Source organism: Melopsittacus undulatus, chromosome 5 (assembly GCF_012275295.1).
Source record: "Melopsittacus undulatus isolate bMelUnd1 chromosome 5, bMelUnd1.mat.Z, whole genome shotgun sequence".
In the NCBI taxonomy this organism is placed as follows: Eukaryota; Metazoa; Chordata; class Aves; order Psittaciformes; family Psittaculidae; genus Melopsittacus; species Melopsittacus undulatus.
Genome location: NC_047531.1, coordinates 54,316,278 through 54,341,424, shown reverse-complemented (window position 1 = coordinate 54,341,424; position 25,147 = coordinate 54,316,278). Strand labels below are relative to the sequence as shown.

Here is a 25,147-nt window from a genome sequence, read left to right as displayed (position 1 = left end):
GGCCTGTGAAAGAAAGAGGCTGGAAGGAAAGTTAATATTCTCTTGAAATTCATTCATTTAGGCTGCCCTTTGCCCTCTAGACTACTTGCAACTTGCTAGGGAGCTGGAAGAATTGCTCAAGTGTTGACGAAAGTATGTCCTGGTGCCATATTCACCAAGGGACCCTCCTGACCCACCACCAAGTGTGCTTCCTCCTCACTGCACATTTGGTCTTGAACAAAGCAAGAAATACTTTTCCCTTGGTGTAATTTTAAGGCCCTCCTTTGCAACTGATAAGCAGAAAGTATATAAAAATATTTTGCTCTGTGTAAACTACAACATTCTGCTCGATATTGCTTAAATATTTTGTCTCTTGCCTGTTTCATAAGTAAATATGCATGTTCAATAACAGCAGTAATTGTAGAAAGAAAGCGATCCTTCATCCTTTTTCACACTGGTGAAGGGGAAAACAGTAATGTTCACAATATACATACGAGTTATTCTTGACAAACAGTCAAAGCTTTTGTTAGAAATAATGAAATTGCTATCAAGACAACAGCATTAGCTTTCTGGCCCCTGTACCACCAATTTCACTGCCTCCCTCACTGGTGTGTAACAGCACAGAGACAACACACTATTGAATAAGTTACTAAGTGACCCAATTTTGCATCTGATGAATCTGAAAAGCTTTAAAACATTTTAATGTTGCAGAGCTGTTCAACTGAGCCAAAAGAGCCAACAATACAAAGCTTTGTTCTCCAGCTTAGGGAGCACAGTATTTCAAATACTTGAAAGAATGAAGAATTACAGAAGGTCTCAACATGCCTTTGCTTCAAGGCAGGGCTGCTTGACACCTTGTGTATCTTTTCAAACACAGTTATCTTAATAGCTCATGTTTCTGGTATGTTTAAAGATCACTTGAAATAAATCCCCATTAATTTATTCACAGTGTTTTCTTCCATTTATAAGTCTGCTCTTCTCTGCATGCTAATTTGAATGTGGGTCACAAGCAGCTGAATTCCTAGAGACACATCATGGTCAAGCAGGGGTACAGGGACGAAGTGGTGGGCACTTCTTCACTGGCTGCTGCAAAGCTAACCAGGCAGTAGTCACACATCACTTTGTCAGTAGTGGTGGATATTTCCTCTCACCATTCCTTCTGCTACATTGCTGTAAACAAGAGGTGCAATATGGTGTTTCCGATCCAAAGGGCTCCTTTAAAATTGCAATGGGCTCTACTAATTTTTAACAGCTCTTCCCCTGTTAGGGCATGGGAAATAAAAGGATGAGAATGTTAGCCCTGCAAAATCTGAATCCGGAATGCATGTAAGTCCACTGATGGTGCTATTTTGATCTTTACAGCCAAGTGGATGTCCTGCAGAAATCCTCTCCCCTGTGTGAAGAAAGAAAGCATGCAGAGCTTTCTGCTTGTCACTAATCTGAGAAGACAGGCTCAAGTGTAAATAGCTAGGCAGGAAGGAGCTCAGAGTAAAAATTTGGGTCAGTAGAATTTGTGGGGAGTAGGACAACCACATTCTGTCCACAGCACCTGACAGTTCTGGGGGAGTGTCTTTGTCAAGGAGCCCCAGTAAGCACTGGCAGCATAGTGTCAAAAAGTGAGTGCTGAGCTGCTGCCTGAGAAGTGGCATTAATTATGGTCCCATTACTGGGACTGCTCCAATCACTGCTCACTAAAAAGGTTTTACAAATTTGCTATTTGGGCTTCTCTTTCTTTTATGGAATATCTAGGACTTTGAGCTTCCTGCAAATAGACAGACTGCTGTCATTTCTGAAGAAGCTTTAAGAGGGGAAGTTGCAGTTCCTAGTCTTTTCTCACTGTTTTAAAGACTGGTGCTGAATAAGAACCTTGAAATTTCACGCTAAGAGAAAAGCTTAGCATAGGTAACAATGTTCTCATATTTGGTCACTTGACTGCACAGAAAACATTACCTGTTATTTGCTTTTTAGTCTCTACATCCCTGGTGTTTCGGAGTAGGCGCAGCAAGAGTGGGATCCCTTTCTGCTCTGACACTTCCAATTTGTTGTCATTGTCCTCAAACACCAAATTTCTCAATGCACCACATGCTGCCCGCTGAATGTCCTCATTCTGAACATCAAGAAGCTGTAAAAGTCTGGGGATACCACCAAGTGAGAAAACCTGTGAGGAAAACAAAACACAGAATAGTTAGATACTGTAAATTACAAACTCCAACTTCCCCCCCCAGCAAACCTTTAGATAGTCATAGGGACTTTTCTTCATTTGCTCCTTTTTGAAAGACTAGAAGCACAGATCATTAATCATTTGGACATGACTGTTAACTTCTGGGCTTTCATATGAGTCATAGTTAAAATCCACAACTAAGGGAGGCATCATATTTTTATAGTTAATGTAAGAGAATGAAACTAAATCTCTTCCAGCTTTGCTAAAGATTTGTACTCTCTGACAAGGCATTTAATTGCTCTGTATTTTAACTTCCATATTGGTGAAATGGATATTTGAGATTTAACTCTGGAACATTTATAAACTGCGTTGAGATTTCTGGATGTGAAATGTTCCTGATGTGCCAAGTTTGGTTTGAATTCTTTTTCTCTCAGCAGCTAGCCTGATGCAAAAACAGCATTTTAATCAGTGCATTTATTGAGAGTGTATTGAATAAATAGTAATTGTACATAATGCTTCTTATTTGTATCATACTGAGAAAAAAATAGTAAACTAGTAAACTTCAAAATGTAGACCATTAAATACTGTAAGCTAGTCAGCTAGTGAACCACTTACATTTAACGAAGACTACTCTTCACTGACTAATTCTTTAAAAAATGAGGTTTTGGCCCAAAATGCATAAAGAATTAAGAAGGTGTTATTTTCAGCAGCTGTGCGGAAACAAATAGTTTCCAAGTTCTATATGTTGTGGCAAATGATGAATCCGTATGAGCTGTGATGTGGCATAGGCAAGCCTTGGCTCATTTAGGACTGAGTTTACTATGCAAAATACATTACATTCATGTACAAATGAGGACAGTTTCTTCCAGCATCTCAAAATGCCATATGGTTTTGTGGACAAACTCATCCCTATGTAGAACCAACAGTATATGAAAGACTTAGGAATCTGATACAACTGTTTCAAGTAGTCCAGAGTTTAATGATAAAAAGAATTCAATACAGCTGACAGGTGTTGGCAACACAAAGAAATGAAATGGGACAAAGCCTTTTGCCCTTCATGCCCTGGCAAGCCACACTGCCTGTCCACCTTTCCTCTGATACACTTGTACAAAAGGCAGTTTCTTGCTACCGTACTGCTGACGTGATTCCCCCTGCATTCGTTCAGCTATCATCTAGATGCTAGCAGAACGAAATACAGAAATATATATCTTGAGGTAAATGGAGTGTAGAGCATGCTGAAGGCACCTATTTTATTACACTAGATAAGCCCTTTTGACACCAATACCATAGATGGTTGTTTTTTAAAAACATTTCTACAGTCTTTCTGTTGGTAATTTTAAGGGATTTATAGCTCTTGTAAAAGAAGTGGTGCTATTTTGACCTAATGTGCAGAGGAGAACTTACAGAAACTATTGAACCGACATTCTAAATTTTCACTGGTAAACAAAATTGACTAAGATATTGTAAGACCACAAGTCCACAAGAAAAAGAAAAGCCACTAAACCCAAGGACTATCAAGTATTGCGAGCAACACTCTGGAGACAAAGAAAAGAAACACAGGCTGAAAGGCTAAAAAGGAGAAAAAAAGACTATGCCAATGCAAACAAGTTTGCTGGGCACCAAGAAGAAAAATTCAGCTAGGATATATGGGATAAACAGGAAAACAATTTGAACTCTTTACTTATCCACTTGTTTTTCTAGAAAGCTGCCTAGAAGTTTGAATAATAAACCATCTTAAATAAATAAACACCTTCAAACATTCGATTCTGAAGTTCTGTCCTCAGACTGCTAATTGTACTGGTGTTTCTTATAAAGCAGACTTTGATCTACCACAAAGCAAGCTAAAAGGACTGAGTGATGTCTGGCTGTCACTGAACTGGATTGCACTAAACTGGTTGAAATAAATAAGCACCTTACACATTAATGTACAGAACTGTTCAGCAAGAGAACCATAACAGTGTTTGAAATGATGTTTTAAAAGAGAAAGATAATAATTTTAATATACCCCTTCAAAAAACTTATAAGACTTAACAAATTTGGTTAATACAAACAATACAATAATACAGTCGTGCAGTCCCAGTAAACCCTGAACCTTGGATAAGTTTGCACTGTACTGTCAGGGTTTTATTTTCTGAGAGCTGGTAATAAAGATCTGTAGTTACAGATGGTTTGGGTGAATTCTTACCCTACATTTCAATCACAAAATGCTGAAGACCAAATTTTTGCTAGCATAAACCAGTGCCATTCCATAAATTTTAAAGAATCTGCAGCAAAAAGCATCATTTTCAGGAAAGTATTCGGCATCAGTATCCTACAAAGTTTCTTGGACTGTCCTTTTTTCTCATGTTGGCACACAGTGGCCATACAGTATAGAAAGTTATTTGCTCTACCTGACTGTAACCAGCATAAAAATAATTACTTACTTTTCTTCTGGCATCTGCTTTCTGGAAGCATTCATGCTGTATGAAAGTAATGGCAGCAAGAATTCTAGGTGTGGACTGTGTATTTTCACTCTTCAGTATGCTCACTGCACGCTCCAGAGTCATTTCCCCTTCTGGGCTCCTTGAAAGCATAGACAGAGGATATATATAGTGAAGCAAGACTGCAGAAAAATCACCATTTAACCTGTGAAATTTCTTGTAATGTCAGAATTTTCAAAAGTTTCAAGTAACTTTAGAATTAAACTTGGCTAGGGATGTTAAGGATAACAGGAAGGGATTCTGTAGGTACGTAGCAAATAAAAGACAGACTAGGGAGAACGTAGACCCCCTCCAGAAGCTGTCAGGAGAACTGGCTACCCTGGATTTGGAGAAGGCAGAGGTTCTGAATGACTTTTTTGCCTTAGTCTTCACTGGCAAACGTTCTGACCACAGCACCCAAGTCCTGGAAGGCAGATGCAGGGACTGTGAGAATGCAGACCTGGAGCCCACTGTAGGAGAGGATCTGGCTCGAGACCATCTTAAGAACCTGAATGAGCACAAGTCATAGAATCATAGAATCACAGAATGGTTAGGGTTGGAAAGGACCTTAAGATCATCTAGTTCCAAACCCCCTGCCATGGGCAGGGACATCTCACACTAAACCATATCACCCAAGGCTTCATCCAACCTGGCCTTGAACACTGACAGGGAGGGAGCATTCACGACCTCCCTGGGCAAACCATACCAGTGCCTCACCACCCTCACAGTAAAGAATTTCTTCCTTATATACAATCTAAACCTCAGCTGCTTAAGTTTCAACCTGTTACCCCTTGTCCTGTCACTACAGTCCTTAATGAATTGCCCAGCATCTCTGTATTCCCCCTTCAGATACTGGAAGGCTGCTATGAGGTCTCCACGCAGCCTTCTCCAGGCTGAACAACCCCAACTTTCTCAGCCTATCTTCATATGGGAGGTGCTCCAGACCCCTGATCATCCTCGTGGCCCTCCTCTGGACTTGTTCCAACAGTTCCATGTCCTTTTTATGTTGAGGACACCAGAAGTGCACACAGTACTCCAGATGAGGTCTCACAAGAGCAGAGTAGAGGGGCAGGATCACCTCCTTCGAGCTAAGTCCATGGGACCTGATAAAATCCATTCGCTGTTCCTGAAGGAGCTGGCGAATTAAGTTGCAAAGCCACTGGCCATCATATTTGAAAAATCACAGCAGTCAGGTGAAGTTCCTGATGACTGAAAAAAGGGAAATATAACCGCCATTTTCAAGAAGGGGAAAATAGATGACCAGGGGAATTACAGACCAGTCAGTCTCACCTCTGTGCCTGGCAAAATCTTGGAGCAGATTCTCCTGGAAGGCATGCTAAGGAAAATGAAAAACAACAAGGTGCTTGGTGACAACCAGCATGTGGGGAATGCTGCCTGACAAAGTTGGTGGCCTTCTATGATGTGGCTGTGGAACTGATGGACAGGGGTAGAGCAGTTGATGTCATCTACCTGAACTTGTGCAATGCATTTGACACTGTCCCACATGACATCCTTGTCTCTAAATGGCAGAGACATCAATTGGAAAGGTGGAGCACTCGGTGGATAAAGAACTGGCTGCATGGCCACACATGAAGAGTTGTAGTCAATGGCTCAATGTCTGGCTGTGGTGTCCCTCAGGGATAAGTGTTGGGACCGGTCTTGTTCAGCATCTTTGTCAGTGACATGGGCAGTGGGATTGAGTGTGCCCTCAGCAAGTTTGCCGATGACACCAAGCTGTGTGGTTCTGTTGATACGCTGGAGGGAAGGAATGCCATCCAGAGGGACCTTGACATGCTTGTGAGGTGGGCTGATGCCAACCTCATGAAGTTTAACTATGACAAGTGCAAGGTCCTACACTTGGGTTAGAGCAATCCCAGGCACAGCTACAGGTTGGGCAGAGAAGAGATTCAGAGCAGCCCTGCAGAGAAGGACTTGGGGGTGTTGGTCAATGAGAAATGAACATGACCCGGCTTCAGTGTGCGCTTACAGCCCAGGAAGCCAACTGTATTCTGGGCTGCATCAAAAGAAGCGTGACCAGCAGGTCAAAGGAGGTGATCCTGCCCCTCTGCTCTGCTCTTGTCAGATCTCACTTGGAGTATTGTGCGCAGTTCTGGTGCCCTCAACATAAAAAGGACAAGGAACTGTTAGAACAAGTCCAGAGGAGGGCCACGAGGATGATAAGGGAACTGGAGCACCTCCCATATGAATACAGGCTGAGAAAGTTGGGGCTGTTCAGCCTGGAGAAGAGAAGGCTGCATGGAGACCTCGTAGCAGCCTTCCAGTATCTGAAGGGGGCCTATAGGGATACTGGGGATGAACTATTCATTAGGGACTGTAGTGACAGGACAAGGGGTAATGGGTTAAAACTTAAGCAGCTGAGGTTTAGATTGTATATAAGGAAGAAATTCTTTACTGTGAGGGTGGTGAGGCACTGGTATGGGTTGCCCGGGGAAGTTGTGAATGCTCCATCCCTGTCAGTGTTCAAGGCCAGGTTGGATGAAGCCTTGGGTGATATGGTTTAGTGTGAGATGTCCCTGCCCATGGCAGGGGGTTTGGAACTAGATGATCTTAAGGTCCTTTCCAACCCTAACTATTCTATGATTCTAAATAGCTTTTCTTAGATTTTTTTCCCCTTTCAGTAGCAGAAAATACTATAAAAGCTTTAAGAGATACTAATATTGTGGGTGAAAAGAAAATCATAAATGGAAGTGTTGCAACCATGAGAAGTTCTGCACAAAGCAAGTCATGTTTCAAATTATAAAACCAAAATGGAAACTTCAGAGGATGAAGGACTAAGATCCAGCAAAGGCCATAACAAATTAGAGTGCTTTTTATCCATCATGAAGATACCTGGTTTACTCACTAGTGTGATGACTGCTTTTTTATATTTGTTTACATGCCTACCTTCAGTTTCTGAGTTCCCAGAATACATACATGCAGGGCTCCGTACCTGCTTTTTTCAAGCTTAACAAGTTGCTCTGGTTTGAAGTAGATGGGAAAAGCCTTTTTTCTCGTGGGACAAAATAAAAACAACTCTTTAAATCAAGCATGCACATTGCCTGTGGTAGGATTGAAAACACATATGGCTATTTCCCTTCAAAATCCCATCATGTTTGTTAGAATGATGATTGTATTAGACAACCATACAAAAAACTGGGGAGAAAGGTCAGCAGACCCATTTTTTCCCAATAAATGGAACATAAAACAATACATGGTACAATCAGGTGCATTAGCTCTGGAACAGGTGGTTAAGCTCCCAGGCCTTTTTATTCACTTGTGGTTTTAAATACTCTCCACCTAGACAAAAAAAAATTAGGGGGAGGGGAAGAGACCAGACCCATGACTATTGTATATTTTTTTAACCAAAAATCTTTGTTGAAACAGGGACGAGAAGGCAGTCTGTGAACAGCATTGTAACAAGTAGTTATTGGCAATTACTCCTTACTTCAGAGCTACCCGAATGAGAATGCTTCACTTGACAATCCTCTCAGTAAGTGCATCTAAAATTAGAAATTTTAACACAATTACCTTTCATGTTAAAGTAGGTGCATGGGAAAGAAAGTGGCTTAAACTGATTTTTTAGGTTTTTTTTTTTGCCTTTAAAAAAAAAACTAAGCAAAAAGATCAAATAATAAACAATGTTCAGAAAAATGAATTACAAAATGGTTTGATACTGAGAACAAAAATGGTTGTTTTTGGATTTTTTCCTGCCAGCTATGTTGTAAATCAACATCTGCTGCTTGCTTCTGCTAAGGCAAAAGACAGTATGGCTGCAAGGACAGCAAAGAGGTGAAGAACAATTCTGATGCACCTGTTTCAAATGAAATTATACTCCTAAGGTTTCTACCTGCTTTTGTATTTCCCTCTGGTATAAATAATGTTATTTCATGTCTTCTCCCTCCTCTGAGTTAGTGTTTTGGGCAAATACACTACATCTGTAGGTGCCAAGGCATGCTTGTACAAGCTTGTACAAGACAAAGATGAAATGAAGGGGGCAGTAAGTTGAGGAAGTCAATGGAGTGATTAAATAAAAGTTAAATTAGACAGAATGATGGTTAATATCTCTAGTCCCCTGGGCTCTGATACAGCAATGTTTACAGCTTCCAGATTTTCAAAGTTTACTTCAGCCCAGATTTAAAACAAAGCAGTTACTAAGTTAAGCTGAGTTGCAAGTCGGATGTACCAACCAGAAACTTATTTAAAGATCTTGAACAATGAGTGATAGAAAAAAAGCCAGATCACATTTCTTCTTTTTACTCTCTTTAAAATGGGAGAGGAAAACAGGCTTTTCAAGATTGGGTCATGTTTCTCAGATCAACAAGGGTCTTAAGACGATGTTATATATGTGCACATGTGTGCATGCCTACCTGCCTATTAGTCACTGAAATAAATTTAGAGCCCTTTGACCAAATTCAGTTGCCTTCTACAGAGTGGCAGGTATTTCCAATGTATTAAATTTTTAATCATTTCAGTGACTAGCAAACAGCAAAGGACTCTCCCCATGCACTTCCCAAGATCAAGATTGCTGTATGAGCTGATCCCTAATGGGACACCAGAGAATCTATGTGGGAACTCAGCCTCAGAATACCAAAGATGGCCCTGAGCAGTAAAAGTCCATCAGCAGTCATTGGCACATGTAGAGCCAAAGCCCAAATTTCTGAGTGTGTATTGAGACCATTCACCAGAGCTAGTTAGCCGTTCATGGCTGCTGCTTCTTCATGTGCCGCAGTCAAAATCTTTCTCTAATGTTCTGCACTGTCATAGTATGATTGCTTTTTGTTAGGTAAAAACAACATTTATTGTTTTATCTTAGAGTAATAAAGGATGTAATATAATCCTTGATCCTCAATGGTGTGGTTGCAGCACTGTAATTCCTGTCAACATAGAATCTGATGCAATTGTTCCATCCTACCCTCAAAACATTTACAGGCAATCTAAATAGCTACATAGCTGATTAGTATGCATAATGATAACAAACAGATGGTCATTTAGGCAATGGTGGTTAAACAGAACAATGATCTGACAAGTTTTGACTTCACTTTAATTGCTGGACTATAACATATTTGGGATATAAACACTGTGTTGTCTAATAATTATGTGACAGCATATTTAGAGGTCAGATTCTGTAAGCATTTTTTTTTCCAGACAACTTCAGGTTGAATCTCTCTCTTTCCTAAGCCCTTGGCATGAGAATGCTTTTAACTGCTTCACTTTACCAGAAGATACTGAGAAAGCATCTCTACATTCTGACTGTTCTACTTTGATTAGATAGCCTGAGCTAATTTTTCTACAGAAAGTTTGAAAATACCTTTATATGTATACCAAATACTATACATAGGTAGTCCACTGCTTCTCTTTAACCTTAAACAACTATTCTACATCTTCTTAATTAGCCTTGGAAAGACCTAAATTGTGATCTGCATGAAAAGGGACAATTTTCTGGAAAAATCAAATTATTCAGGAAACCAAGGCTTATCTTTTCCCCACTTTCCATTATTAACGGAGCAACAGGTAAGTGAGCAATATCTCAGATAATGCAACCTTAAAATCAAGGAGAACAGGAATTAACAAGAAACTTGAAAGTCTCTACTAACTTCTTAAACTGAGAAGTCTTGTCAGAAGAAATTATTGTACTAGTGCTGAAATGATGGACTTCAGTGAAATATCTCTGTTTTGACAGCAGTGTATACCACAAAGTAAAATTATGTCTCTTATGTTTTAAATACTTAATTATATATTAAACTGTGCAGTAGCTAGATGTAGATGAACCAGAATGTACTACACCCAAAACAGGACTTCTGCATCCAGCCCTTCCAGTGGTGAGAATTACAAATTAAATGTGTATTTCAGATGTTTGAAAACAGTAATGATGTATGTGGGTACCATCCACGTTATTACATAATGTGAAACAGCTACTGTTTTCAGTCAACTAAAATGGCTATAGTTTCTTCCTCATCATTTAATAATCTAGTGGTTCAATTCTCATTTAGAACTGTAACTTACATTTTTTTTTTACCAGCCTCTTCACTACCATAAGCTATTATATTTTACAAAGAATTTTTTTAAACTTCAGGCAGAACAAAGAGTCCCTTGCTTCCCCCAAAACCTAGCTATGGAACTAAAGTATAACCTAGGACATTTGAAAAATCTAACCAAGATATGTACAAGTAAATTAAATAGAAGTACTGAGATAAAAGAAATCTGTAAATGTCTGTAATACGAACTTTAGAGGCTTTCACAGCACTTCAAATTGCTTTCCTGTGTAATTTCCAGTAAAAGCTGAACTTAAAAACTGGCACTTCAGTTATTATGTTGTCAAAAATTTCCATTAGGTCAGAAATCTTCCACCTAAGCTCAGTATGGTCTCAAGCAAGTCACTTGCACAATGACTGAAGATAGATGTTTACATCTGCATGCAGGAAAAACACTTTGGCTGATGTTTGCGCACTCAGGCAACCAGACTCCAATGTCTGCACCTGCAAAAGAACCAAAATTGCTCCTACACAGAATTACATATCAAAATTGCTGGTTGTAGCTCTGAAATGCATCCAGGAATGGATGGTTGAAGTTAAGTAGATTATTCAGCCAATGGGATATATGCCTGTCTGTAAATTGTCTTATTGAGAAACAAAGTCCTCCCAGGTACCTTTTTTCAACATTATTACTCCCAAATCTTCAGCTGTTGTGAGCTCTCAGCCATTTTTTCTGGACTCATTTGCTGTAAAGACTGAAAACTTCAGAGTCACATCACAAATATCAGATATATTAACTTCTCTATCACCCTGAGGTTAAAGATTCAATTCAGATGAGATGTGGACAAAAGACTGTATGTTTGTAAATCTAGTCATAACACAAAACATGAAGTTCATGACAGAAAATAGCTGATCTTTGATAGCAGCGATATCAGATGATGCCTCACCTCATACGGTACGAAAAGGAGAAAGGTCACCTTCAGAAAAATGAACTTAACAGCTACACAGTTATGGAAAAAGAAAGATTTCTTAATAACACTGTTGCAAATTACACCATTATTTACTTACACAAGAAACCTTGGGATCCTATCTGGAATATGAAAACAATGGAAACCACAATAAATAGTTCAAGTAACCATCTACTGCTTACTAAATGGTTTATTTTGTCCATTGAACCTGGAGAGCCCTGGAAACATTCAGAATTATTCTAAAATTAAAAAAAACTATTCACTCCTGAGGGGAATTTCAGCACTGATAAATTTTCTCTTTTGAAAATAAAATTGATTGTAGACAGTCTGAAATTTTCTCTGGAAGGGAATTTCAGGGGGAAAAAAGGTAATTTTGGAGGGAAAAAAAGAACAAAAAGAAAAAAAAAAAAGATTTTTTTTGCAAAGTTTTAAACAATTTTCCTGAAATCTGAGGAAAGCTTTAGGGATTTCTGCCATGGAGCTACCTGGGCTTCAAATTCAGATATTGTCCTCAGAGCACGTAGAATCTCATGGTAATAAGCAGCTCTGCGGTCCTGATATTCAGAGCAGTTTACATTTGTTCTAGGGAAGGATGGTGCTACAGGGCTAAGAGAAATTTCTGCCTGTGTCTTAACTGAAGTTAATAAAAAATAAGAAGTTTCCTTGAAACCATGAAGAATTTTTTAACTGGAAATTGTCAATCTGCCTAAAGCTGCTTCACTGGTGGGTTTCTGACCTATTCTTGTGAGAACTAGTGCCAAAATCATCTGGTTTCTTACAAGCACAAAATTTGTCAGTACATTAGTGCAATTTTGATTTAGGCTGTAAATTACTCATTGAATACTTCATGTCTCCTTGTAAAATTGTTCAACTCTTGGCAAAAAGGTAAACTCCAGCAAACCAGAGTAGGAGGCATGGACCCTGCAGTATGTACGTACACTAACATTTTTATCTCCCTTTCTCCTGCTGCACTGGAAGTGGATTCTTAAAAGCAAATCTACTTTCTGCATCCTCTGCACTGACATTTCATACACTGTTGCTGGCTGCTGAACCACATGCTGTCAGTTTACTTTCTCTTTTTAAACAAATAGATTCCTTCCAGCTGTGACACCCCAAAATCAAAGCAGATCCTGCATTGTGCTTACCCCAGCTGAGAGCCATTGATGGTGACTTGTTCACTCTGCAGGAAACCATTTCTCCCAGCTGCTGCCACAGCAGCTGTCAATGGCATCCTCTTCCCATCTGTTTCTGCAGCAACACTGGCTATTGAAGCTGGCTGGGAAGCTTCCCTCCTGGTCTGTGTGCTTCTGAAAGTAGTTTGGTACCAGTTGGACCTTAAAGACTGCCTATTCTGAGATCCAAAACGGGAAGCAACTGGTGATCTCACTTGTCCCATTGCACTGCCCGAGGTCAGGTAGTTCTCTTTCTCCAAAAGGTTGGACATACTGCGACTGTTGCCTGCTTGATGGTAGAGAGGTACAGTGGGGCTGGGGTAAACACCATCAAGGACTGCATCATTAACAGCCCCCATGTGGGAATGTCTCTTAAAAGAGCGTCCCCTGCTCACTGAATCACGAAGAGTGTAACCAACAATCTCAGACCGAGCATATCTTGGTGGGACAGTCCCGTTGGGTCTCCTGTTATCTCCATGCCTCATGGAGAATCCAGTTGGAATTCCTCCATCATAGTGAAAATCACTGGACACATATGCCAGTCTTTCAGGACTTTGCTGCGGTGAAACCTCTAGCCTCTTCAGAGGCTGCCTTTGAGCTCTCTCTTCCATTGTTTTGTAAGCAAACCTTGTCCCACAGCCATTTGTATAAGAGGATGGTGAGACAACCTGTTCAAGGTGCATAAAAGAACACAACAGGAGTCACAGTAAGATCACAGAATTAGGATTAATAGCTAAGAAACCAAACAAAAAAAGTAAACATGGAAATTCTAAGGTCTGCTGTCAGTACCAGAAAACAGAAAGTGATCTTCACCAAAATTGTGTATGGGGATTCTGCAACACTTATTTGTATCTGCCTAATGAAAGCAGGAAGTAGTACAGTCTAAACATTAGCAGACAAAGTCTAAGCATCTAAGCTTCTGTCATTAACTCAAAATAGGTGTTTAAGTCAATTATGCCTAGCAGTGAACAGTCTGCTTATTAATATTGTAGTTTCAATTTGAAACTCCTTGGGTATTAACACCCACGTCTGCTATTAAAACAAATCATCATGGCCTTTTTTTTTTTGCTTAAATCAGTAAGCACAGTGGCATCCAGACATAAATCAAAGCCCCCTGTATTCCATTTCCATGTTGTATTGAAGTTTTGTAATTCTAAAGGCAATTTTTAAAGTAAACTGAGAAGCTTACGTGAGTTATGAATCGAAGAGACAGTGCTTAACAGATAGTTGTCAGGCTCAAATCCTTCAGTTTAACTGCTGAGGAGTTACTAAGGGCGATATTCAACTCACAGAATGGATAAAGGTTGCTGAAACTAGAAGGCTGAGGCAAGCATCATTGATATCCAATGTTTATTCTACAAAAGCTATGCAAGGATATTTTCCATATCCTGACTTTCACACGGGACAAATAGTCTCCCTCTTTCCCACTTCTCTCCCCCCTGTTCCCTCCCTCCCCACCCCCCTGAAAACTAGTACTTTCTTGTGGTTCCTATGTCTCATCCAGTTTCCCTCTTGTTGCTCACTTCTAGAAAAAAGGATTTAATCTCAAATATTACGGACTAGATGATAGGTGAGAACAGAAGATAGAAGGACACAGAAGGTAATACACTGAAGGAAATGGCTCTCTTTCCATACAGAGTCAGAGCTGCTTCATAAACTGGTCAGAAACTTTAAGGCAAATAAGCCATTCTTGAGTAATCTGAAATCAAGAAAGAATTTCCCCCATAATAAAGTTTTTTACTAAATAAATATTTATGTTCTCAAGCAGAATTGCTTTCAGTTTACTAATGATCATGCAGCAGAGTTGCTACTGAGCTATGTGCTGATTTCCAAGCCATAGAGCTGCTCCCTAAAAAGGTTCATACCAGTTATGAGCTCTGTCACAAACCCTGCAGAAAGCCAATTATTTATCTTAGCTGTCAGGCCATGAACCCAAAGAAAGCTGGTCAAAATAACAAGTGCATTTATGATTACACCATTTAGAAACACCATTGTATTGCAAGGACTGTACTGCTGAAGTTCTTGTAACGCTAAAATATTTTACAAGTTTATTTTAAATAAGGAACACTCTTACCTGTCCTCATGAAAATAAAGCAATCTGTTTTCCCATGGTTTTGGATGCTTAATTCCTTAAGCTCTTTCACCACATTTCAAGCTCCTGTCCAAGTCATTATTTACCCTGCAGGAATGCTGGACTTCCTTTAGCAACCTCCAACTCTTTGGCTTCCAACAGCGGCACCATGGCCCTAGCTTCAAGCCACCAAAGTATTGACTGACCTGCTGCTTGGTGGGATGGATAAAGATCTGACTTGTCACAGCCTTGGCCTTAGTGGGGTGTTCATATGGTTTTTCGTTTTCTACCTCAATGCCAATTCTCACAAACCCAACAGGATTGCAACAAGCCCATCTTTGCGACTGAGTTAAATCAAATCACTGGGCTCAGAAATCACTGGAAAGGGGGAAAGCATTAATAGATATCAGTTGTAAAAACCTCATTTTTGTCTTTAAAAAGCTAACAAACAAGGAAGCAAACCCTGAAGCATCATCTACATGCTATTATTTCTGGTAAAAACAAAATATTATGCACATGCTATTATATTTACTTCTATTCATTGCCTTGTTTTCCTCACCTGGTTTGACTGGTAATAAGAGAAACCATAAGGAGTTCTTGGTGCAAAATCATTTTCAGTCATCCCCATGTTATAGACACGCTCTGGAACACTGGATGCACGGTGCAAACTTCCTGTAACCAAAATCTAATATTAGCAAGATTTTAACAAAACATGATAATGTTAAAAAGGACAGATTTCAGTACTTGGGAAATGTCACAGTCTACATTGCCATTAACATATATAAGCTGAAAATCAAGATAAGGAAATAATGGAAAGATGTTTGCATTTCGTGTGTCACATGGAAAACATGGCTCAACAAAGCTTTCTGAGAATACATTTTTTCAGTTTTGTTTTTATTTTACCTAGGATGTATTTTTAACTTTTAGAAGTCTTGTTGTTCATGTAGCTATTTAATGAAAAATGTTTTAACAAAGCAAGATATTTTAAATATCTCAGATAATGACAGATTATTAAGTACTGATAAATGGCATGACTGAGCAGCTACTAAGAACATTTATTTTCCATGATAACCACTTTGAATATATATGAGTGGTTTACATTAAAGGCTGATTGTAACATGCACAGTACACAAGAAATTAAAATATTGCAGCTGTAGATTATAGATTGTAGATGTGAAATAATGGGTTCATGTGTATACCTCTTAATATGCACCCTAGAGGTGCAAATTTCACAATGTACCATTGCAAACAAATAGCATACACTGAGTATAAACTTTATTTCATAGTTGTCTACCTCAACTGCTCATGCTTCTTCTCCCTTACATGCTACTGCAATGACAATATACTGGGGCGAGTAATGCTTCACTAATCTCAGAGCTTCACCCAAGAGCAAAACAAGTCCTTGAATAAATTCTGTGCCACATGGAGGCAGGTGGCATATAATGCTGCAAAGTAGCGCTGTTTAAAACACTTCAAATCTGCACCTGAAAAATTTACTGATCCTACAAATGATGTAGAAGATCCACAGTGTATCTGCTCTGATTCTTTTTTTTCACGTGATTTAGCATTGAAAATAGAAGTGTGTTGTGATTATTTCTTCCACTAATACTGCATTCTTCTTTACTTAAAAACCAAACAAAAACATGAAAGAAGCGCTTTTATTTTTAGTTTTTTTTTAAAGCAACAGACACTGCTGAAATACTTATTCATGGGTTTCCTGTGTTACTATGAGAACCTGCATATAGGAATACAAATAACAGGTTTAAAAAGGTGGAACTGAAGTTGAAGGCAAGACATACGTCAAATCAGTCATAAATGGGGATGGTATATGCTACAGAAATTTATGCTGAAAAATAACAGTGGTCAATCAAGAAGTTAATTGGCTGTGAATTTTCAAAGTAGCAGATATTACCTAAGATAATACGGAAAAAAGAAATCTAAAGAACAAATCATTAACTTGGTCAAATTACTTAAGCCTCCACTTCCCAAAAATAGCAGTAGTCATATGATCTTGCAAATCCAGGTGTCAAAAACATGCAGGCAAGTGCCTGCTGGGATTTTTGAAAGCACCTGGTGTATGTATGCTAAACCGCTGAAGCTTTTGGTTAATGTTCATAGTTAGACGTACATGGGTATTCCTAGGAACTCCAGTACACCTGTGTCTTTGATCCTTACTGCCCACAGTTAGTAGAGGACTTCACAAGGATGAAAATAAAGAAGAGACTCATGTAACAAGAATAACTTATGAATGATTCTTACTAGCACACAGCTACTTGGATAAGCCCAAATTTGTGTATAATATAGTATAATACAATACCATGTAATAGCAGACTACAGCAATCTGAGGCTTAATTCAATCATACTTTGCAGTTATTTTGCTTATTTAAACATACTTTCCAATTCTTTCATTTCTGCCATAAAAGACAGATTTAAACATGTATTAACTGATTTGTCAAGACACATTCACAGTAACTTTGCGTCATCTGACTGGAATGATGCAGCTTGGTCAAACTCATGATTTGGATTGCAATAATTCCTTCATGACATTACAAGGTTACCATAGCCCAAGGGTTACCCAAGTACATGAGAAAGAAAGAAAACCATTGTTTTTCACTGCAAAACATCCCTGCCAACATACACTGACATTGAAAATCTACAAATTCATATAAATCTCTCATTGTATAATATAATCCCCATATCAATGCATTATTTCAGGTGCCCAATAAGACTTCATCTTAGGCTATCACTTGTGCCTGCTTTTTGAATATTAACTTTATTCATTGTTACATGTTTAAGTACTTCCAAAAAATAAGTCTTTAGATAGAAATACATGTACATTTCTGTTTCTTCATAGTTAGCACTTTTTGTCCAGTTTACTTGACAGGAAAATACTCTCAGCTATTTATCTACTTAGAGCATAAAAATCCTTTGAACGAGTAATTTGTGCATGCTTTTGACAACTCTAAATTCCCTGTCTTTACTAAACAAATTTAAAAATAACAAGGCTGTCCATGAACTAGTTGAAGATAAGCCATGTATCTAACAGTTTCCTCTTCAAAAGCAAAATACAGTCAATCAAAAGTTGCAACACTCCGTTATCTTCAAGTAGTCCTCTTTCTTTAACCTTCAGTCTCCCTCTGAAAAAGTCAGAAAGCATTTTTGTATTTCAGAGAAAAACTGTACATGTTGGTTTATGGAATTTCACTTTGAATTTACAGTATCTCTTGCTTGCTTTTACCACATCAGTGAGTTATTTTGCCAGCATTTTCCCTGTAGATTTATTAGGCAGATATAAAATGTTAATCTTTTGCTGTGTACTGTTTACTTGTGCCAAAAATCAGTGTGTTAAAGGAAAAAGGGATAACTGAAATGCTGTGTCTTTCCATTAGTTATGATGTGCAGAACAGGTGAACTGATAAAAACTTGCCTCTGCCAGTAAGGCTTCCTTCAGATAATTTCCATCATATTGCAAAACCATACATTTCTTTCCCACATCTCAGGTTTGTTCAATATAGTTAGAAACTGTTCTTATACACCCAGTGCAGTGGTTTGAACAAAAATAAAGAAAAAGAAAAAACATTAATGATTAAATATATATACATATATATGTATATATATAATGGTTTCATTTACTGTTAGGATTAATATTTTCTAACTGTAAGACTCAGTGCTTTAAGTCTCAAAAAAAACTTTCTCTTCAGAAAACATGCACGAGATTCAGTTACTCATTGATAGGGAACAAATGCTATTTGAGAGGCCAGTCAAGGAAAGGGTGGGTTTCCTGCAGGCCCTGTGTCATGTCTGTCAACCCATGAGGATATTTTGGAAAACACAGGCATCTAGGACAGCAGCAGACACCCAAGTGTGGGCAATTGAGCGGAATCATTAATCATAGTCTCCCTCTCCCCTGTCAGTATGACCTGAAGCAGCCCAGGAACATTTTGATTGTGGTCAGTGGAAGAGGAATACTAAACCCTTCACTCTGCTAAATGCCTACAAAAAAAGTCGTACAAAAATAACTTTGATATTGCAATAGTTTTGACAAAATTTTGAGACCTGAAAAAATATGCTATCAGGAGGGAGACTGTACAAATGACTGAGCAAAACTCTCATAAGTCTTCACAGAGGCTCTTCTCAAGGCCCCTTTGTTCCCTTGGACATGACAGGTCAAACACCTCCAAAGACCCTGCAAGTTCCTCCCCAGAAATCACTGCCTATGGCTGCAGACAGATCAATCTCCTGTTTGCTTGGCTTTCAAAAACAACAATGACAAGAGGCATCTCTAAGATATATGATCTATGAAAAAAGATAATTATCCTCAATTAAGGAGTTAGGTGTATCAAATTCCCCTTAAATCATGCACAGCATCAACTATGGGTTGTCTTTTCCAGTGCTTTTGTATTTGAATGGTTACCATGAAAGATAAATTTTGGCTTTAAACCCCTCACTGCAGGCATCAGTGTAGCTGTAGCCTGTACATAGAAGTCTGTTTAAGGACTGTGATATTTTCATGCACCGAGTGCCCACCTGCTGAGTACCCGTTGACCATTCTTGCTCAGGGCTGGTGGGGATTATATCCTCAGCCGAGACGCCTTGGTGTTCCTAGACTGTCATCTTTCAATCCTTTTTTGTATTCCACCACTCACAATGGACTGAGATGGTGACATTAAAGAATAGCACATAAAAAACTTCACTGAATCACTTAATCTAGGAAGCAGAGAGCCTTCTTCTTGATCATGCTCCTTCATCACTCTGCCAGCACATGCCTAGTCCCAAAGGAGCTTTTCCAACCGTTTTACTTTGTACTGGTCAGTATATTTACACTAGTGCTCAAATTTAAGAAAAGGATTTCTGCTGGCTCAGGAAGCAGAGGTGAGGAATTTTATGAAACCAAAAAAGAGTGGAAGTCACCAACAAGGAATTTTTCTGCTTCCCTTTTCCACAAAGTTATAAACAGAAAATCAATACAAAGTAACTTTGCAAAATAGAAGGCTAAAGATTGAATACTCCCCCAAATTCCTAAAAGCAAGCTATTTTAACAAAAAATGCTACTAAGTATTTTAGAAATAAAGAAACATAAAAAAATAAATAAGGCTCTGTTTGTAACCATCTTGCATTTGATCCCGTTGACTTGGAAATCACAGAAGTTTTAATTCTGTTTTTCATAAACACACTGTGTTTATAAAACTCTGTGTTAGAGAAAGAATCTTTACACAGACAGCAGTTTATCAGGCCGTTTGGTTTTGTATGGTATATTACTCAATTCTGCCGTCATTTTTTACAATGGAACTGATAAGGATGTACAGAAAAGTAGGATTTATAGTCCAGGCATTAAATTCAATAAACAGAAATACCACAAATTAATAAAAAAAAAATAAAAATCAAATGAACAAGATCAGAGGCAAGAATAAGGTTTAACAGAGTGCACAAAATAATCAGTAGTGTTGCCTCATATATAAGCAAGCTGAAAAACACTAGTCATTATGGTAATATGATTCTGAATGCCATTTTTCTTTGATAAGGCCAAACTATCTGCCATTCCATTTCCATCCTTAAATAGAATTTCAAAATTTGACACAGCTGCTGTAGTTGTTCAGAATTTCTGAGGGCAGCATAATTTTTAATTTATAAAGGTTCAGCAACTGCTGAACTGGAAAAGTTACAGCTGTTGTTAAACTACTGTTTGAAAACCTATTAACGACATTTGACTAAGTCTTGGAAAGAGTTGAAGCAGAACATAACTTCATTTGGCAGCAGGTACAATCCTCAAATCATCCTAGGATAAGCTGAATTTCTTTATAAGAAAGAAGAAATACACTCTCAAAAAAGGGGAGGAAAGAGCATGAAGCAGCAAACAACATGAGGGGAGGAGGCAAAAAGATGTTTTTCCATTTAAAGGTAATGCTGAAGGCTAAGCAGACACCTTTAATTTGAAACTCTAAGGAGAAATTATGCTGCCTGACAAAGTACTTCCTGCAGCTTCAAAGCTTCCAGTACCGTCAGTGAAAAATGGGTGTGTACAAATGATACTGAGTAAGACCTTTACTACAACTGATTTTTCATACCCAGTGGTTATGTGCTTGGCTAAATTTAGGCATGTATATGAATACGCTGGTTAGGTATGTGCTTAAGTACCTTGCTGAATAGAGTCTGAACTACTCCTACAGATAGGCCAGTTATATCACAAGGGCCTGCTCCTGCTCCTTCTAAATCTGTATAATCTTTCCTGCACTGCAAACAATATGGGACCCTTGGTAAACATATCTAGAAAACCAATATAATTCAGAGAAAGTGAGGTTTTTGCATGTAGAAGTGCATATTTTTAAAAGTACCCTGCATATAAGAATTCATGTGTTTCCCAAAGGCTAGTCAAAGTTCGAGGAAATCTATATAGAAAGCATACTGAGACACCTCTGTGTATTTTTCAGGAAAGTCAACATGTTAAATACATGATAGGCATTTGATTCATGGTATATAGATATTTAAGATACAGATAGATAGATATACATATACATTATTATTTATGTATAAATAAATGGAATATACTCCAGTTCCATTTATTTTTCTTACGTTTTGCACTGGGACTGAAAAATGTATGGTGAGTTGGGCACAAGAACACATTTGAAAGAAGAAAAAGATCATTTAATATATGAACAATACAGGTAACCATATCATATGCCACTCCTGATCCTGAAGCTTAAAAGTTTTGGTATCTCAGAAATGCAAAGGGCTCAGATACTTGACTTTAGAAAAACAAAGCAAACCAAGGCAACTATCTCCAAATCCATCAGGCCTCTTAATGTATTCCCAGAGAAGTTAAGACACATTAGGAGGACGGGAACTTTGTCTCCATAGAGTTTTATGGATGATTTAGGGACATGATCTCAGGTTCAAGACACCATATAATTTATTAACAATTGCTTAAAAAGCATTTCCTAGGCTCTCTATTGAGAGAAAAAAAAATTAAGTTACTCAAAAAGTGTTTAGAAATCTCATTTGAGAGCAGACAAGTTAAGGACTTGCATGTGCAGCTGCCCTTTGCACAGCTGTATGTAACTGTGTGATTTGTATACCTGATTTTTCTGACCAGAGTATGTCCATGTCCACACTGTTGGCATTTTTTAGATAGAAGCCAGCTGAGGGTACAAAGAAACATTCCTCTGCTGACAAGACAGATGAGTGAAGTATACAAATATTACATTTACAAATAAAATTAACAAATAGAAATTTACAAATTTAAAGACCTTTGGATAGCAGCTTTTTGGAAATGAAATGTGACAGCTTCCTTAACGACAGCAAGAGGTTATACAGACTATAGGTCAGTCATATCTTCCTATTTAAAAACAAGATTAAAGTTTTTATCATGAGGTTTTACTTTGATAACAACGTATCTCTTCACCATTGATAGTTAAGATGAAACCTCTTGAGCAGCTTGCCTTTTAACCCTCAGCTCCTGACAAGGTCACCCTGTGCATGTGTGTCTGTCATTGCAGTTGGACCCTGGCTGGGGTGGAAGGCATGGCTGCATGGACCTCAATGACGGGTCTTGCCCTCTGGCTACAGGATCACAGAAGCAAGCATTGATTGACATAAATTTTTATCATGCACATCAAGGAACAGGGTAAATAATACCTGGTAGTGTTATCAGTCAATGTTTCCCAGCCACGCCTTTCCTAGAGTTACTTTTTCAAACTTTCTTTTAGTTCTTTTTAAATTATTATTATTTGGAAGTGAACAAGGACAAACATTTCCTATATTTATTCCCATTTAATTTCGCAAACAGGGCCAGCAGGTGAAGCTAAAGTACTAAAACAAGCCCAGTAACCGGCTGCATGATTAGGAGAGCTTTGGCTCGCCTATTTCCCCCGGCAGCGGTGAACCGGGAGCAGCCCCCGGCACTCACTCTAGTTATGCCGCTTGGCAGGGAGAAACTTCTGAATTACTTGGGTGGGAAAAAAGAAAGGGAAGAAGAGACCGACCCAGCGTTTTCTGCCAAACCCGGAAAAGCCCAGTGACCAGTACCGCGGCTGCCCCAAGCTTCCTCCGGGGGCCGGGAAAGCCACGGACACGGCTGCGCTCATCCACGGCTGGCTCGGATCTCACCTCTGGTCCATTTCCCGTGCTCCCGCCATCTCCACACAGCGCAGAGGGGTCGGGGACAGGCACTTACCGTTGTACAGGGAGCTCCGGCTCCTCCTGGCCAGCGTCTGCTGGACCTGCCGCTGGATGCGCAGCGCCTTCTCCTCCCCGGCCCGGCCGCCCGAGAGCTTGAGCCTAGCCTCGGAGGGCAGCGCCAGGCTGGAGCTGTCCAGCTCCCCCAGGATCTGCTGGCCCAGCACCGTGCGGATGTAGCCCTGCTCGGCGGCGAGGCCGCGGCCGGCCATGGGCACAGCCGGGACGCACTCCGCTCCGCGCCGATAACCTGTTGCGCCGCCGCCGCTGCCGCCTCCCGAGCTCAGGGTCTCAGCCGCTGAAGGCCGGGACGGGCCCAGCACTCAGCACCTCCCCGGGCTCTGCCCCGCCCGCCGCGCAGGTGCCAGGCACTGCCCGCACCCTCCGCTCCGCCCGCCGCTGCCTCCCGGGACAGGGCAGGAGAGGGCCGCGCATTCCTCTCCGTTTGCCCGTCCCCTCCCTGCTCTTTCTCTTCCCTTTCCGCCGGGGTGAAGGGTCCGGCGCACCGGCCCTCTTCAGCTGCACGCTCCGGCTGTGCCGCCTTGTCCCGCACCCGCCCGGAGACCGGGTTCTTGTGGCACACCCACCCCGCATGGGAACAAACAGGCGCACACGTTTTAAACGCATAAATATATACTGTCCTCATGTATCTTCCCCTATAGGTACTTTACATTATATTGTGTATTTAAGATACTTTGGTATTTCACAGAACTGCATTTTGTGCTTGTGTACAGAAGTTTCAACCTAGAAGTACAAGATGCGAAGTTGCTTTAATTGGTCCCTGCTGTGAAGGTTAAACTTTCAGGCAGGACTGTGTGCGCAGGGGGTAGGGCTTCTGGTTTGTAGGGCTTCCCAGCTCTCTGGAGGTTTTTATTCATGCTGTCCTGAGGATTTGCAGAGAGATTAACTGAAGCCTTCTTTTCCCTGTTCGTTGTAAAGTGATGGTGAAGGATTCGAGCAGCTAGAAGTTGAAAAAAGCCCGGCTGGCTCTACTCACAAAGGTGTGCCTGCCTGTGTTTCCACAAGTGGTTTCTTACACACCCAGCTACAGTTCAGTGTCTGAGCCAGAGGAAGGCTGAAGTTCTCACACCATGTCTGGACACAGCTTCGAGCTACTGTTAAGCACTCTGCTCAACAGTGGGTTGAAAGGAGGAGGAAAAAGGGACCATGCAATGTCTGGGGAAAAGGAAAGGGCAGGTTTTAAAAAGAGAAGTTCACAATCCAGGGTTGCACGGTTAAAACTTAAAAAAAAAAAATCCCCCCCCCCCCAACTAAATGTAGGTATTTACAAGGGAAATTGATGTTTCTTAAAAGCAAATGAAAACTTATGTGGCTTTTAACTTCATGTGTTGCTATTTCAGAGGCACGCAGGGACTCAAAAAGAGCTGGTGTAGCTTGTTTTTCACCAGAACTTTAAGCAGCAGTGAGGATAGTGTGGCTGGGGAAAAAATGGGGTAATCCTTGTGTTTGGATATACTGTACTGTAAGAAACTGGGGCACCTTCTTTATTCTGAAAACACTCGGAATGGGGGGGAGGAACTGGCTCCATGCTGAGGAGTCCACAATCCTTTTCCCCTGATTTACTCATTGTCTCTCTTCCATTTTTTTCTTTAAGAGGGGGAGGGAGCTCTAGACTTTCTCATCGCTTGGTCTGGCTAATGTCATCCCCTTTTGTTCTAACGTGGCGTATCACAGGAGAGGTCACGTTAACGATATGTGAGAATAGTTTCACTGGTTAAGAGAAATGGAGTGACATGCTTTTTCCCTGTAAATGGGAAAGGTTATGTACGGGAGCAGGAAGGCTGGAGATAAGCTGTGGGGGTACTAGCTGGGGAAGAGGAGTGGGAATTTGCAGGGAGAAAGAAGTTGGAGGTATGTGGCAGAACTTCCATGGTCAGGGGAAAAATGTAGCATAAAAATGTAAGGATAAAAACAAAAAAACAAACCGAACCAATCAAAGAAAAAAAAAAAAAGAATGGGCAGGATAAGGCAGGAAAAACAATGGGGAAGACACATCACAGCTAGGAAGGAATGTAAACTATGTTAGAAACTATGCTAGACCCTTCTGCTGACATACAGACAGTCACAAAAGCAGTTCCAGTAAACAATAGATACTACATTCTCAGCACGTATGAGCGAGGAGCACTGAGAAGATTAGAAAATAGTCTAAAAAATGTGAAACATTTCCTCCCT

The 25,147-nt window shown here is 39.9% G+C and overlaps 1 protein-coding gene across 1 annotated transcript in view; it reads right to left on the bottom strand.

The window, feature by feature from the left end:
- The window catches only part of PKP2 (plakophilin 2), a 44,623-nt gene extending 21,378 nt beyond the window's left edge, over window positions 1–23,245 (bottom strand). The window contains exons 1-5 of the mRNA XM_013127833.3: window positions 22,953–23,245; window positions 15,342–15,454; window positions 12,685–13,379; window positions 4,564–4,702; window positions 1,930–2,137 (exon numbers count right to left, since the gene is read on the bottom strand). Of these exons, the coding sequence (XP_012983287.2) occupies window positions 1,930–2,137; window positions 4,564–4,702; window positions 12,685–13,379; window positions 15,342–15,454; window positions 22,953–23,166 (1,369 nt within the window). The 5' untranslated portion in view covers window positions 23,167–23,245. The remainder of the gene's footprint in view (window positions 1–1,929; window positions 2,138–4,563; window positions 4,703–12,684; window positions 13,380–15,341; window positions 15,455–22,952) is intronic.
- Window positions 23,246–25,147: the final 1,902 nt, after the last annotated feature.